General features: G+C 40.3%; 2 protein-coding genes across 2 annotated transcripts; both read right to left on the bottom strand.

The window, feature by feature from the left end:
* Positions 1-20: 20 nt before the first annotated feature.
* ska2 (spindle and kinetochore associated complex subunit 2) lies at positions 21-6,113 on the bottom strand. The gene is made up of 7 exons (XM_054626130.1): positions 6,033-6,113; positions 4,080-4,172; positions 2,968-3,144; positions 2,782-2,856; positions 1,931-1,973; positions 841-967; positions 21-708 (listed from the first exon to the last, which is right to left on the bottom strand). Exons 1-7 carry the CDS (start codon positions 6,063-6,065, stop codon positions 582-584), a joined length of 675 nt encoding a protein of 224 aa, XP_054482105.1. The 5' UTR covers positions 6,066-6,113; the 3' UTR covers positions 21-581.
* A 1,910-nt stretch (positions 6,114-8,023) lies between these two features.
* On the bottom strand, positions 8,024-13,709 carry tiprl (TIP41, TOR signaling pathway regulator-like (S. cerevisiae)). Its single transcript, XM_054625972.1, has 8 exons — positions 13,633-13,709; positions 11,520-11,647; positions 10,968-11,147; positions 10,060-10,159; positions 9,830-9,961; positions 9,641-9,736; positions 9,453-9,515; positions 8,024-8,577 (listed from the first exon to the last, which is right to left on the bottom strand). Exons 2-8 carry the CDS (start codon positions 11,642-11,644, stop codon positions 8,446-8,448), a joined length of 828 nt encoding a protein of 275 aa, XP_054481947.1. The 5' UTR covers positions 11,645-11,647; positions 13,633-13,709; the 3' UTR covers positions 8,024-8,445.
* Positions 13,710-14,805: the final 1,096 nt, after the last annotated feature.

Below are 14,805 nucleotides of genomic sequence, written 5' to 3' on the forward strand. Positions count from 1 at the left end.
TCCCCATCGAGTCATCGGGTTTACAACATTATTTATTTTACATTTTGCTGTTTCGTGAAATGTATTATTATTTAATTAATATACAAAGACAACATCTGGTTTTAAAACTGTCCACTTAAAGAACCTCCGACAGCCCAAAGGCTTCCAGCCCTACCTGCCCTCTCCACAGAGGAAATATTATGTTTAATCTTTAATTCTTTCTTTCTGTAATTCTGCATTTCAGTCTCCTGACCTGAACACAGAATGGTCCATAGATGTGAAGGTGTAATATTGTTCATTTGGGTTCCTCTTTGTCACAGAACCTTTGACTGATTGATACAATCAGACTGCTGTATAGTACAGGAATAACAAAATCCCTCATATGCAGAGATGTGAAGACATTTATCAAGAACAAGACGTCCATGCATTTATCACAGCTCAAATCCTTTGACTTGGTTCTAGAGTTATGTGGGAGAAAAGAAGACGTCACTTAATAAAAAGGGCGATCCTTCAGCGAGCTCATCCTCCACACTCCAGGTGGGAGCAGTCACGCCCGGCGACTACGCCGACCCACCACAAAGGCCTCCGTCTTGTGTTTCCCCTCAGACGACAAGACGAACGTGGCCCTTCCTGTCCAACTCCACCAACGAGAGGTGCTGCAGGACCTTCAGCTTTGCGTCGCTCACCTTCATCTTCATCTGCTTCATCTTCTGCACGCTGACGGAGCCGCTGCAGAGGACGACAAGACACCTGTCCGTCAAATGATGCAGTGTGACGTCCATAATCTTTCTGCTAACTTTTATAAAGGACTGATGTGCTGTTCATAAAAATACAGAATAATCGTCTTAGCCGCTCTCCTACCCGTCTTTGCCGAGGTGCTGCTGCAGCTGCTGGTAGAACACATTGAGGTCAGCCAGCTTGATGTTGGCGCGTATGCTGAGAGGAACCGCCTCCAACATGGCGTCGCTCAGCTCCTCATACTCACAGCCTGTGGACACACGGACAGAGGTGTCAGTCTCAAAGATTACATCAGTCTCCTGATGGAGGAGCATGGAAACTACAGAGATGTATTCCAACTGGTCTGAATTTACACTAAAAGGGTCAGCTCACCTTAACTACAAACAACATAGCTTTGGATTTATTTATCCAAGTTAAGAGATATCTGTTAGGAGGTGAATTTTAAAAGTCCGCTGAAACAAGTACCTCTAAATTAGGCGGCAACCTCCGGTTCTGTCTTAAACCTGCATTCTCTCTAATTTCCATCAGGGGGCGACTCCTCTGGTTGTATAGAAGTCTATGAGAAAATGACTCTACTTCTCTCTTGATTTATTCCCTCAGTAAACATTGTAAACATGAGTTTATGGTCTCAATCTCTAGTTTCAAGTCTTCTTCAATACAGCATGATGTTCATTTAGTAAATTATGCTCCATTTAGAATAAAACAGATCATAAAGCAAATAATGCTTTAGGGCGGGGTTACCTTGTGATTGACAGGTCTCTCCCAGTTTTTTTTCAATCTCGGAGTTGATTGTGTTTTTATCTTAGAACTTTAAACTAGAGGGATGTTTAAAAAAATAGCTGGTGCTTTAACATTTCACTGTTAATATTAATACACATTATTTTAATAACTTTTTTAATTTCACTTATTTGCTAGACAAACCTTAAGCAACATTATTTTGTATCAATTTGGAGATTTTTGTTCAGAACTCCATGGTTCTCATGCAAGAACATTTTATTCTTATTTTTACTTTCTCTTCCTTTTTTTCATACCATAGTGCCATCTCATAATCAGCAAATGTTCGCTCCAGGCTGGCGTTAAATACTGTTTCGACCTACCAAACCTGAACCAAACCTTATCCCCAATCCTTACCACTGAGGGGGGTAGCTATCATTTTAACAGGAGGAAACACTATTCTTCATAACACTGGAAGACTTGGAGGTAACAGACTCACTCAATGGCTGCTGGTGTCCAGATGCTGCTACAGGAGGAGGAACCTGAAAGACAAAACACAGTAGCAAAAACAGTCATGTGACCTGAACCCAATATTCTCTCTTAGTATCTTTGCTGTGACTCAAGCTGCTGACTGTGGAGCAGGGAAAAGGGGAGGATTCTTGCCTTTAAACAACAGGAAGGCTTTACAGTAGTAGCCAAATACAAATTGCTGGCTGGGCCATGACAGTCGTTTTGGAGGCGATACATCAGTCATGAAATCACGGAGGGCTTCAAGAAAAATGTACCAAGTATTCGTAATTCTCCAGAACATAAATGAGGAGAAACTTCCCTACATCTTGAGAAAAAAGACAGAAAGATGGCTCTCAAGGCTGCCAGAGTCAAGAGGTAAAAAAGGGGTAAACAAAGGCCCAGTCCACTGTAATACCTAGAATGTTATACAGCTTAGTTTGAGCTAGTCTCCTCTAAAGCTGAACTGGACTCCGCTGGGACGAGCGGGGGCAATTACTACTTTCTACTTTAATCAACGATGCTCAAACATTGACCAAAGTTAATGGACAGTGTTTTCTTGATGTCAAATTTTTATTCTGATGATGTCAGCCATATGGCTCAAGATACATGTTTTGTTGCTTCTATTTACTTCTCTCCGGATGCAAACTAAAAAACTACTCTTACTCTTAGTGTTTTGTTGTTGTCATGGTTTTACTTGTGTAGTAAATGGGCTACAAATTGCATTATGACAATAAATTATATTTGTATCCTTGAATATCCACCCTCAATTGAGCTGCTTCCTCCCCATAAAGTGGCTCAATGAGAGGTCATGAACATGCTGGTGAGCTGGCTACCTCTTACCTCCGTTATGGTCTCACTGACAGCTGAACCCAGGAGCTCTGCTGACTCCCGCTCTGACTCCGTTAGTGGCTGAACCTGTAGAGCGTAAATAAGGAAACAGTCAACAGTTTATCCCAGAGAAGCGCTCAAACTGCTGTCTCGACGTTCACAAAAGGCCTTTAGATCATGAAACACTTGTGCGGGCACCTCCACGTCAGTAGTCTGCTGGAATTGCTGCACCATCTCCATGGCGCTGCCGAGGTTGTTTCTGATGGAGTCCATGGACTCTTTCTGCGCCGCCGCGATCTCCTTCACCTGTGAGCACAGCGACGCGTGCTTGGCCTTGATGGCCCTCAGATTCTCCAGCATCACAGCCGGGTTTTCCTGCGGGAACAGTATCGGTCAATGGCCCGTTAGGACTCAGTGCTCCAAGACAACATCCAGCCTCCACTTCATGTTGTCTGTTGTTTTCATGGATATGTGTAGCAACAGGACTGTGGTCTAGTCTGATGATGTGATATTTCCATAACTGAAAAGGAGGTTCATCTTTATTATTATCATTATTATACACCAGTTTAACTTAAAAAAAAAACAGGACTTGTGGATGATATTTGTTGGAGGAATGAAAATATTTCTCATTTAATTTGGGAATTGTTCTCTATTTTCTCTACTTTTTGGTTAAGTATTGGAGAGTGATTGTAAAACATATTCGGGATCTCTTGAGCAGTTGGAATTAATGACTGTCTTTGCCTATTTGGAATCTCTGATCTTAAGAACATATAAACACCAAGGAGGGGTTTATGAAGTTGGGTCTGATATATTTTTAACGGATATAACGAGAGAAACATAACAGGAACTAAATATTCCTTCTTCCATTATGAAAACATGCTATCCCATATATGTTGTATATTTATTTAGACGTGCTCCTTTTTCTTTCTTCTCCATTTATTGCTCTATACATCTTATTGTCCTCATATTAGCTTCTATATGACCTCATTGTCTTGGTCTGTTCCCTGTTCTCCATTGATTTACTGCAATGTTTTGTCTTGTGCTGCAATATGTCTCTAGATGATTTTATATATAAAACCATACAAGTGACTTAATGTGATGTGTATCAAAACATGAAAATGGAAAAAAACCTGAGTGTGTCCTCAGTGAACTGTGTTTACAGTGGAGGTTATCAGCCAGTAAGTCACAGATACTGGTCGGGAAAAAAACGCCAACAATAATCCTTATATTGCATGTGAACCACGTTAGCTATGTCTTTAGTTGTTGGAAGATTTCAAAGGTAAAATAAAAGCTGTTATTTCAGTTATCACCTCAGCGGGACATCCATTCTCTGTTGTGTCTTTGATGAAGTCCAGCTTCAGCCGCCTCTCGATGTATTCCAGGTCCGCCTCGGACTTCTGGAACTGCAAAGACACTCAGCGTTATGCTTCTGTAGTAACACTGTACACAATCTGACCCTGCTTCCATCTGCTCATTAGTAGGGCTCTATAAGCACTATAAAATACAATCGTGAAATTCCTAACGTAAATGTCAAAGTAGTCAGTGCAGCTGGTCTCTGCAGTTTTCAGATGCTTTGACAATACTATTGCACTGCTAGCTGTCTTGATACAGTAGTGCAATGAAGTCAGAGCACCTGCCAACAGCCACAACAGCCACAGCTTCAGAGTTTGGAGGAGCGCCCCGTCGTTTGCGACCATTTCTGGCCAATGCCCTTTTAACATTGCACTGCTTCTTCTAGCAGGGTCACCAGTAGCACAACATAAAAGGGGCACTGGACAGACAGCTGACGAGCTTAGGCGAAGTCTGGACGGCTGTGAGGGTGTCATGTTATTGTGAGGAGGTATCTCACCATGTAAAACAGGTCGAAGTGTAATGTTGAAATGTTGAACAGGTATTCATTGTGCCCAGAGGATAAATTCCAGTGACTTTTCTGATCCCTGACTTTTCCCTTAGCGCTGCCAGCAAGGCAAAGGTTTTAACTTAATCTAGTCAAATATTCTATATGGATCGAATTCTAAATGATTTACCTTTAGTGCCACCATGAGGTACACGTCTGTGGTTTTAAGTGAAAGCTACTCACTACTACTAAACTATGTTTTGATTTATTATTATAATAATAAAATAAATAGTTTCCTACATTTGTCGCTAGACCTTTGAGTTAGTACATTACTGATATTTTCCTCTCCAATCTCTCTTAGACAAAACAGAAAAAAACATGGTCCGCAGTTTCTTCTTCTTCACAAAATTCACACTTTCTGCTTTTAGTTCCCTCTATGCACCAATAACATAGAGGGAACTGTTTAGACCAGTATGACCATTCCTTAGACTTGTTATAAACCTCTTGCCTATTTCGTCCACCAGATCCTGCTTTCCCAACCAAGGGTTTATTTAAAAATGATATCCTCCTTTACTCCATATATTCCATGCATTCTGCCATATCTTTTTTTGATTTGTCACTCTCCGCTTTAGCTTCTGACTTACTTATATTCATATTATTGTTATTTCTCCCACTCTTCAAAGCCTTTTTTCAGCTCCAACATGGGCAGGGACCCAATAGAGATTGTAGTATTGCATACAATAAGTCCTCTCTAACTAATTGATGCTGCAACATTGCAAACCTTGTTTTTATAGCAGCTCTCTTCATGGGTTCACAACTCACTTTGGAGACCATTCATGTCCTCCACTGCTTCCCAGTAAATACTAAGAGGAGTAACCCACTGGCGCTATGGGAGACTTGAGAAAACGTACGTCTGGAATAAAAGAGAAGTCTTTCTAAGGCTAGTCTTCTAAATCTAAAATGCTGTATCTAAAATGACATTATTCTCAACCTAACGACACCCTTATAGTCTGCGTTCCTGCTATGCTGAAGATGCTACATGTCTTGAATACTTCAAATAAGAACAGCAGCTATGTCCATGTTTTAATGGTGGCCATGTTATATATTACATGTTGAAGGAAGAAGGAAGGGCTTTCTGGAGAGCAGGACGTTAGGTCTGCACTGTTGTTATAGTCGTAGTTACACAGTGAGCTGGAGGGATATAAGCCAGGGTGTAATATTTACGGTAACGTTACGTAGAAAGGAGTTTGAATTGTTTATAAAACGCGAAGAGGAAACCGTGACCCGGCTGCTCTTCCTGTGATAGTACGAACAGCTCGTCGATAATTAACGAGCTGCTAAAGTCTGTGGAGTCTTCCAACAAGAGTCAAAAACCCTTCTCAGAGGATGCATATAAAGGAAAATAAGAGTTTTACAACGGGCTTACCATCGCTTCGAGCTTTTCAACTGTTGTCTCCATGTTGAATAGTTCCCAGCCCGACGCGGCCGCTGTGATTGGCCAGCTGTCAGGAAGTGATTGGACCGCCGTGAGAGGCCACGCCTCCATGTGCGGCGCCATGTTGGATTTCTGCCCGTGTCTTTTTATGGAATGGCTGCATTTTTTTCTTCTTCAAAAATACTTCATTTACTAAGTTTATTTGTCTACACTACATTTATCTTTTTTTTAATGTTTTCCATTAAATTCTCTAATATCATAAAAACACTTTTATAAGATGTTTTTTCATTTTATCTCAAGTTAACAGTTTGTTTAGGAATTACATTACATTACATTACATTACAGTCATTTAGCAGACGCTTTTATCCAAAGCGACTTACAGGAAGTGTATTCAACATAGGTATTCAAGAGAACTACTAGTCACCAGAAGTCATAAGTGCATCTCCTTTCTTAAACAAGCATCTTAAAGCATAAACCAGAGCAAAAGTATAGTGCAGAGGCAAATTACTACGAAAACAATAATTGCAACAGACTAATCCGAATATAGTAAGTGCTACAAACTACTACGAATAGGATAAGTGCAGTAAACAAATACAAATTCAATAAGTGCAGCGAACTGATACGAATACAGTAAGTGCAGCAACTAATACGAGTTGGACTTTATATTATGGGCCAATTGACATGACCGTTTTGAATCCCCCAGTCTTTACTTTGTTAATAGTTCTGGTTCAAGTCTTGGGTAATTTCTTCCTCTTGCATGGTCTATTACTGTGATATGGGTGCAGTTTGTTGTGATAACAGAGTCACAGAGTGTGGGGGTTTCAGGACTTGAACTTCCTAATGGGCACCTGAGACTTACTCTACCCAGCCAGTTTGCTGCTATACGTCTGTTGGGAATTGGATCCTGATCCCCCCAGAACAGTGATCTCTAAACCAGTAAATGATTGCGTCTTAACCAGCAGAACACACTAATCCACCATGTGGAACTGTTACTGTTTTAGTTATTTACATACTAGTTGTCCTCGTTCACAGAAATGAGGACAACTTTAAATAATATTCCCTACAAAGATGTGCTTTGGCAACAGACAACGCAAGGCCCAGATTATTGGACATAATGGATATCCAAAGAAAAGACCAAAACCAACAGTGTGTCTCTCAATACTAGTCTATCTTTGTCTGTGGGTCTCAGCTCCAAGCTCAGTGGCAGCACATCGCTGGCACCATGCCCAAAAAATGATTTGTTTCTTGTTATAACCGGATATTATTCCTACTGAAGACCCAAGTCTTTTAAAAACAGCTCGCAAGTATATACATTTCATTTCTTAAAACAGCTGGTCACTGTAGTTTTTTTAACAAATAATACTCAAACAGGAGGTATTAGTGCATTTGTTGGGGACTATGTCCAGTGGCAGATTAATCCACATTTGGTGCTCTAGTGAGTGTTAATGGCAGCAGGGCGGTGTATGTCACAGCTATTTCCATTTCTGTGGAAGAACATTGAGAGAGATGAAAACAAATTCCTTGGCTGTGCACACATACCTGGTCATCCTATTGGATGAATAACACCATATTTGAGTTATGTTTACTAATTATACATAATTCCCCCTCAAATTTAAATGTAATTTTGTTTAAGTCCAAGTTTAAGCAACATCTTAATCCCCAAATCTGTTCCATCGGCTACCGCTGATGCTGTGAAACTAAACTAAGGTCAGCAACCCAACATTTATCTGGGATGAAATCATTTGAACGTTTATTATAAATAAAAAAAACCTCTCTGGCAAGTAAACTATCATGAATGCCAGCACAAGCAAAGCAGCCAGCTACATTGGCACAAACAGAATTTATTTGGCCATGTTGAAGTCATATTCACACAGATTCTGGAGGTGTCCGACTTGCAAATGGAAAGCAAGCTTTTTTACCTTCCGTAAATCACCGTAGAAAATACAGTCAACATATTTACAGACATGTTTTGATGACTTGGACTAAACAGTGCTGTTTAGTGTAGCTTTTTTTTTTTTTTTTTACAAACACATTATCAATACACCAATATTACGAGCATGGATACAACTACCTTATCGAGCCTTTCACGTGGAATAAATGCCGTATAAAACAAAATCAGTTCAAATATGAACAGAGCCAGAAGCTAGACCAAAGTATTTAACTGGGGTTAACGTTTCTCTGATATTACAGTGCGTCAAGCTGCACTGTGAACATACTGAAACTGCCGTGAGAGTTTTAAGAACACATCATCTTAGTGGTCACGTATAAAAACTAATCCTGTACAGATATTTGAAGGGGAAATCAACGGCTGTTATGTTACTGTGGTTTAATGTGGTTTTGGACTAAGATTCCCATTTTTTTTCTCATCATGCAACACATGGATGTGGACCCATCAGTGTAGCGGTCACTGGATTACTTCGTTGACAGCTGTCTCGTACTGCATCATGGGAAGCTCCAGCCTCTCGCTCTCTGTCAGCTTCAGGGTTAAGTGCTGGGCAATCTCGTTAGGATCTGTGTACAGTGCGGCGGGTACATTCTGAAGAGAAATACATGGAGAACATCACAGGAGGTTTAATGCAAGTTCTTCTAATGAAGGCTTAACATGCAATCTGGTTTTATGCATAATTATTGTCATTAAACGAAATCTATTCAAACACTTGGTGATAAAGAATGTTATTATGCAAGAACTGTAACATGAGCAGGACTTGTGCAAATGTCTGTGATATAAAGTTTTTATTCTTTTGAACATTTCAATGAATAAAGTGCATTTCTATGTAAATAAATGGTAACTATGGTATTGTTTTTCAGATGCAAACCATCCATAATGTACAAATGTTTTATGCAAATATTCCTGATGTAGGGAGTTCTTTTAATTTGTGGTGTTTTCGTGTCAGTGGTCAGTGACAGGTACACCTGTAGGATCTAATGTAATATATAATATGTTTATAAAGATTTATAAGTGGCAATACAGGTAAGAGGAAAATGATGCATCTTTGATTTTCGGGGCGTACTGTCCCTTTAAGGTCAAAACAGAATTTCCACACTCAAAAACATGGCGTCTTTGGAAATGTGCCTTGTAGCTCGGGCGGCTGTGGCGTAGTGGAGAGCAAGGTAGTTCTCCATTCAGAGGATCGGTGGTTCAATACCCGACTTCGGCAGTCGATGTGTCCTTGGGCAAGACACTTAACCCCAAGTTGCTCCTGAAGGCTTGCCATCGGTGTGGACTGGATGATGAATGTTAGTTAGAGTCTGATGGTGGCACCTTGCATGGTAGCCTGTCATCAGTGTGTGAATGGGTGAATGATATGCAATATACTACTGATTGTAAGTCGCTTTGGATAAAAGCGTCTGCTAAATGACTGTAATGTAATGTAATGTAATGTTATCGGTGCGTGACGTGTCGCTGCTCACCTTCAGCTCTGCTACTTTGCTCTCCCTCGTGCTGAACTCTCGCAGCATGAAGTCCTTTCCAGCCTGGAATCAAAAACAGCATCGCCACAGTAAGCTGGCTAGCTTCAGTCATATTCACATCATATGATTTGTTCATTATAAAACCACATATTGTACATTTACGTCCCGCCTAGAGGCAGCCAACTTGCCTCGTGATACAGTCGCGTGTCATTTATTCTAATCAGCACTCCGTCCACTCGTAGGAAGAAGCGCAGCAACAGGAAGAAGCTGGTGGGCATCACCCTCTGCATCAGACACACAGCGACATGTTACTCAAAACTTGTTCTGGTCCTCGTTTTGATCATAAGTATTGTCCGTTCAGCATCGGTTGCACTCACAATTTTGACGCTGATCATTGAGACGCCGTGGTCGTGCAGCTCGTCCTCGAACAGCAGCACCTCGTCGAAGAACATGATTTGTTCCCGGGCCTTCAGCTTCTCCATGTCGATCCGTTCCTCCGTCTTGGTTGCCTTCATATGAATGACAGGTAGAGGCGAAAACACAGGTAACGCATAACAAAAAGGTGTGGATGATACTGAGTTACAACCTATCCCTGAAAAAGCTCCACCTTCATCTGCATGCTTTCTCCTATGAGGGTGCCTCTGTAGTCGGTGGTGTATGTCCAGTCGTACGGTCTCACCACCTCTTTGGAGTGTTCAGAATCAGCTCTGGAAGGAGATCACAGAGATTCTTGTTACCTTCACAGGTGGCATTCCGGTGATGAAAACTACATTATTTTCAAAAGGGAATTTTCCTTCTTTAAATTGTTCTGACAGCGTCCCTACATGTGATATCGGTGATGTTCTGTTGTCTCAGAGTCTTGAGCTGCACACATTTGGCAACTCTATTCACTTTGTGTTGTTTTTTTTAAACATCATTGTTTTTTTAAGACCATGCATGTAAATCACTGCTCTTATACACGAGCCAATCTCTTATTTAACATGAAGGTGCACTCAGTAGAGAACAAATCTCCACCAGGTGTTCATGCAACGACCTTTACTGTATTGTGTGATTGAAAGAATACAAGCAACGCTTGGCTGACCCCCCTCTGGTTTAGACACCAATGGGCTGTAAGGCGTCGTAAAGCAAACTTCATTAACACTAAAAAAACAAAACAAGCGGTTAGCTGAACACACCGTCGTTCAAAACACTAAAAGTGTGCAAACAGTTTTCCAAGTAAATAACATCTGATGCATTTGTCCTATGTGTTGGATAAAAGTGTACAAGCAGCTGATTGGCTAAAAGTGAATGCAGCTTGCTATGCATTACTGCTTTAAAAATCCCAACAGGATTTTGAGAACAGGTGAAAAGGCCACAGAGAACTGTATGTTGCCTTTGATTACTGAATCAGCAGGAAAATCTCAACTGCGGGATTGAATTGTCTGTAGACAGACTGTCATTTATTCTATCGGAGGGCAACATTTTTTCGGGCATATCAAACGTTAACCAAACAATCCTCCAGGACACTCATCTTGCCTGCTCTCCTGCCACTCCTGCGCACAGGCCACCTTGACTGCGTCCTCCATGTTGTTGACCCTCCTCAGGGCATCGATGGCGTTGAATTCGATGCCGTAGCCGTCCGTGTGCTGGATGCGCAGGACGTTGTCCCCGAACAGCATCTCCGGAAGGGAGGGCATGTTCATCTCCTCCGCTAACCTGGAGAGGCAAACGGCAAACAGTTTAAAAAAAAGATGACAGCTACTCACTCATTCAGTTGACATACTATATTTAATGATGCTTACAGTGAGTGGAATTTACAACACAACCAATGAAAAACGTCAACCTGCATAGGGAAAGAGCTCTTAAGGGGTACGCAGGGTTTGCAAAACTGGGCCCATAGTGCCATGTTCTTTTGGCTGCACAACTGTAGATCAGTGCATCATTTTATACACAGTTTAATAATAATAAATGATGATATGCTGCGTTCAACCATCCTGGGCTGCATAACCTGAGTAAAAGCTGAACCCACCGGAGGGGCCAGACAGAGACAAACTATCTGCTTTCTACTGAAAGGGGAGCCATTCTCACCGTTCAATGTCCTTGGATTTCATGATGTGGTTTCTGGCAGCAGTCACTCTCCATGGTCCAAAGGTGAAGTCCTGCTTGCTGCTTTTGAAGCCATGCGACATCATCGTGGACAGAGAGGCCAACATCAACTAGGAAAAGAGATCGGCAGCAGACGTTACAAAGAGGTTGTCTGTCATCACTGTTGGCTGCTTCTCAACTTCTGAAAGGACACAAAGCACAAGTTCTGGACCCGCCTAAGGGTCTGGGGGTGGCCTAAAAGGGTCTAATAGTCTAATAGTATACAAATATACTATTGTTTACAAGGAAACGGGAGGTAGAGAGAAACTGTAATAAAAAAAGAAGCAGGGAAAAAATGACAGGTAGTAAAAATAAAAATGAAGGTGATCAGTCCCCGGAGTTCTTGTGCTTTCTCGCCTCGCAGGTTCCCAGGAATCGGGGTTATATTTGGACTGTCATCGTGCCACCTACTGAGGCCCTGCTGACACCCACTACTACTACCACTATCATTATTAGTCACATTACTATTATTATTGCCTGTACTATTACGCTTATTGACTTGCTTGTACCCTGGAGTCTTTGTGCTTTCTCGCTTCGCAGGCTTCTATAAATCGTGGCTGTACCTGGACCGTGGACGTGCATCCTGCTACGGCCCTGCTGACACCGACTGCTACCACCATTATTATTACTAGTCACATTACTATTACTATTACCTGTACCATTAAGCATTTTAGCTTTACTTCCACCCTGAAGCCCTTTTGCTTTCTCGTTCTGCAGGTTTCCATGAATCGTTGTGGTACCTGGACCGTAGTCGTGCCTCCTGCTGTGAGCCGACTGACACCCACTGCTACTTCCATTATTATTATTAGTCACATTCCTATCCCTATTTTCATGGCTATAATTCTACTGTAATAATTGCTGCTGTTATTATAAGTAGTCTTATTATATGAATCATTTATGTCATATACATTGAATGTGTTGTATCTCTGTTATGCTGCTCATTCTGTACACATGACATCTATTGCATTCTGTCCATCCTGGGAGAAGGATCCCTCCTCTGTCGTTCTCCCAGAGGTTTCTTCCTTTTTTCTCCCTGTTAAAGGGGTTTTTTAGGGGAGTTTTTCCTGTGCCGATGTGAGGGAAGGACAGAGGATGTAACATGTGTACAGATTGTAAAGCCCTCTGAGGCAAATTTGTAATTTGTGATTCTGGGCTATACAAAATAAACTGAATTGAATTGAATTGAATTGAATCAGCCACCTGAGCCCCGATGCTTAACTGGTAACTGTCATGGATGCACTCAGCTGCTGTTCGCACACACACATACACACATACATATATATATATATACACACACACACACACACACACACACACACACACACACACACACACACACACACACACACACACACACACACACACACACACACACACACACACACACACACACACACAATAACAACACACCTCCACCTGTGCCAGCCCAACTCCTTTTGTAACTCAACTCAAATTTAAACTACACTGATACCGAATGAGTCTGGTGGTGTTCTTGGTGTTATTGTTGGTGTTGGTGAATGTAGGTTGTGATTTGACTTCCTCTCCATTGATTCTGTGTCTTCACTAAAGCCGAATTCACACAAATCTCGTTTTTTTTGTAATAAAAAAAAGAAAAAGTATTGTTTGCACAATTAATGGCCATTTTAATTATCTACAAATCTATAAACTCGTCGCTTTTAATTTAGTTAGCGTTAATATACTCGGTTCATAAATTGGATTCATTGAATGCTCTCTTCAGTTACGGCGGAAAACACACAGCGTGAATCATTTATTCATTAATAACGTGAACATTAGCTGGTTAGCTTCATAAACCCAGCAAATATGAATGTTAACCCTAATCAAAATTTGAAAGAAATGCTTCGGATGCCAGTGTTTCTTCCCATCGTACAATTTTTCAAATATCAGAATATTAAATTATTAGACCCCTGCTTCGTTGTATGGGTAACGTTACAGAAGCTGGTTAAACATTAAAACCAACCCGTCCCTTACCAGAAACACTGTAAATCTCCACGACTGTGCGTTACAAGGCACATTAACAGAGAGAGAATCTATTTACCTTGGTGTTGTAGTCAACTGTAAGCTGTCATGGAGGCTACTTGAGTGCGCCACTATAAACTGTCCGGTTAATTCTGCTACGCTCACGCTTTGGTTCCGTTCATTTTTAGAGTTGTCCGTTCTCTGGTGTTTTTTTTATTTTTATTGAACAAATGCGCATATAAAATGTCATAAAATGTCAATAAGAAACAGCACAAAAAACACATTAAAACTAACACACCATGGGAGCAACCGCAGAGAATAAGAAAGATAAAAATATATATATATATATATATATTTTTTTTTTTTTTATATATATATATATATATATATATATATATATATATATATTATATATATATATCTCTTTCTTATGTTTTTTTTTTTTATTGAACAAATGCGCATATAAAATTTCATAAAATGTCAATAAGAAACAGCACAAAAAACACATTAAAACTAACACACCATGGGAGCAACCGCAGAGAATAAGAAAGATAAAAAAAATAAAAAAATATATATATATATATATATTTATTTTTTATTTTTTATCTTTCTTATATATATTATATCTTTATATATCTTATATATATATATATATATATATATATATATATATATATATATATATTATCGTCTATATATATATATATCCTGGTGTTATCGTCTGCCCACAGCAAAGACTCAATCCGCCCCCTGCTGTTGCTGCATTCGCTTTCTGGGTGGATCAATAGCGTGCTTGTTGTGATTTTTATTGCCCATTGTATCAATTATTCTATTATTATATCATGTATTATATCAATTTGCGTGGGAATTATATTACAGCAGGATATCTTGGGCATGTCTGCGCAACAGTGTTGATCTCAGAGGTCATGTTTCGTGGAATAACATGACATTCACCCACCCTTGTATCGTGTAGATCTGTACCGTTTGGACATCAACCCAAATATTGAGTGGAATAAATAACGTGTACATTATCATTTGCGCACTTGTAAAGGCTGTACCCAGGGATTACTGAGCACACCATGAATACATACATGTTCATTCCTTTTGTACACATTTTATTTGGCTTCTGTAACGTAAATAGTTTTTGATATGTCTAGTCTAGGATGTTAATCCTTTTACATCCGATCACCAAGGCTTGGAAGAACAACTTTCAAAAGTCTTGTTCACTAGTGTTTGTTCATGTGTTATATCA

Source organism: Anoplopoma fimbria, chromosome 24, assembly GCF_027596085.1.
Source record: "Anoplopoma fimbria isolate UVic2021 breed Golden Eagle Sablefish chromosome 24, Afim_UVic_2022, whole genome shotgun sequence".
Lineage (NCBI taxonomy): Eukaryota > Metazoa > Chordata > Actinopteri > Perciformes > Anoplopomatidae > Anoplopoma > Anoplopoma fimbria.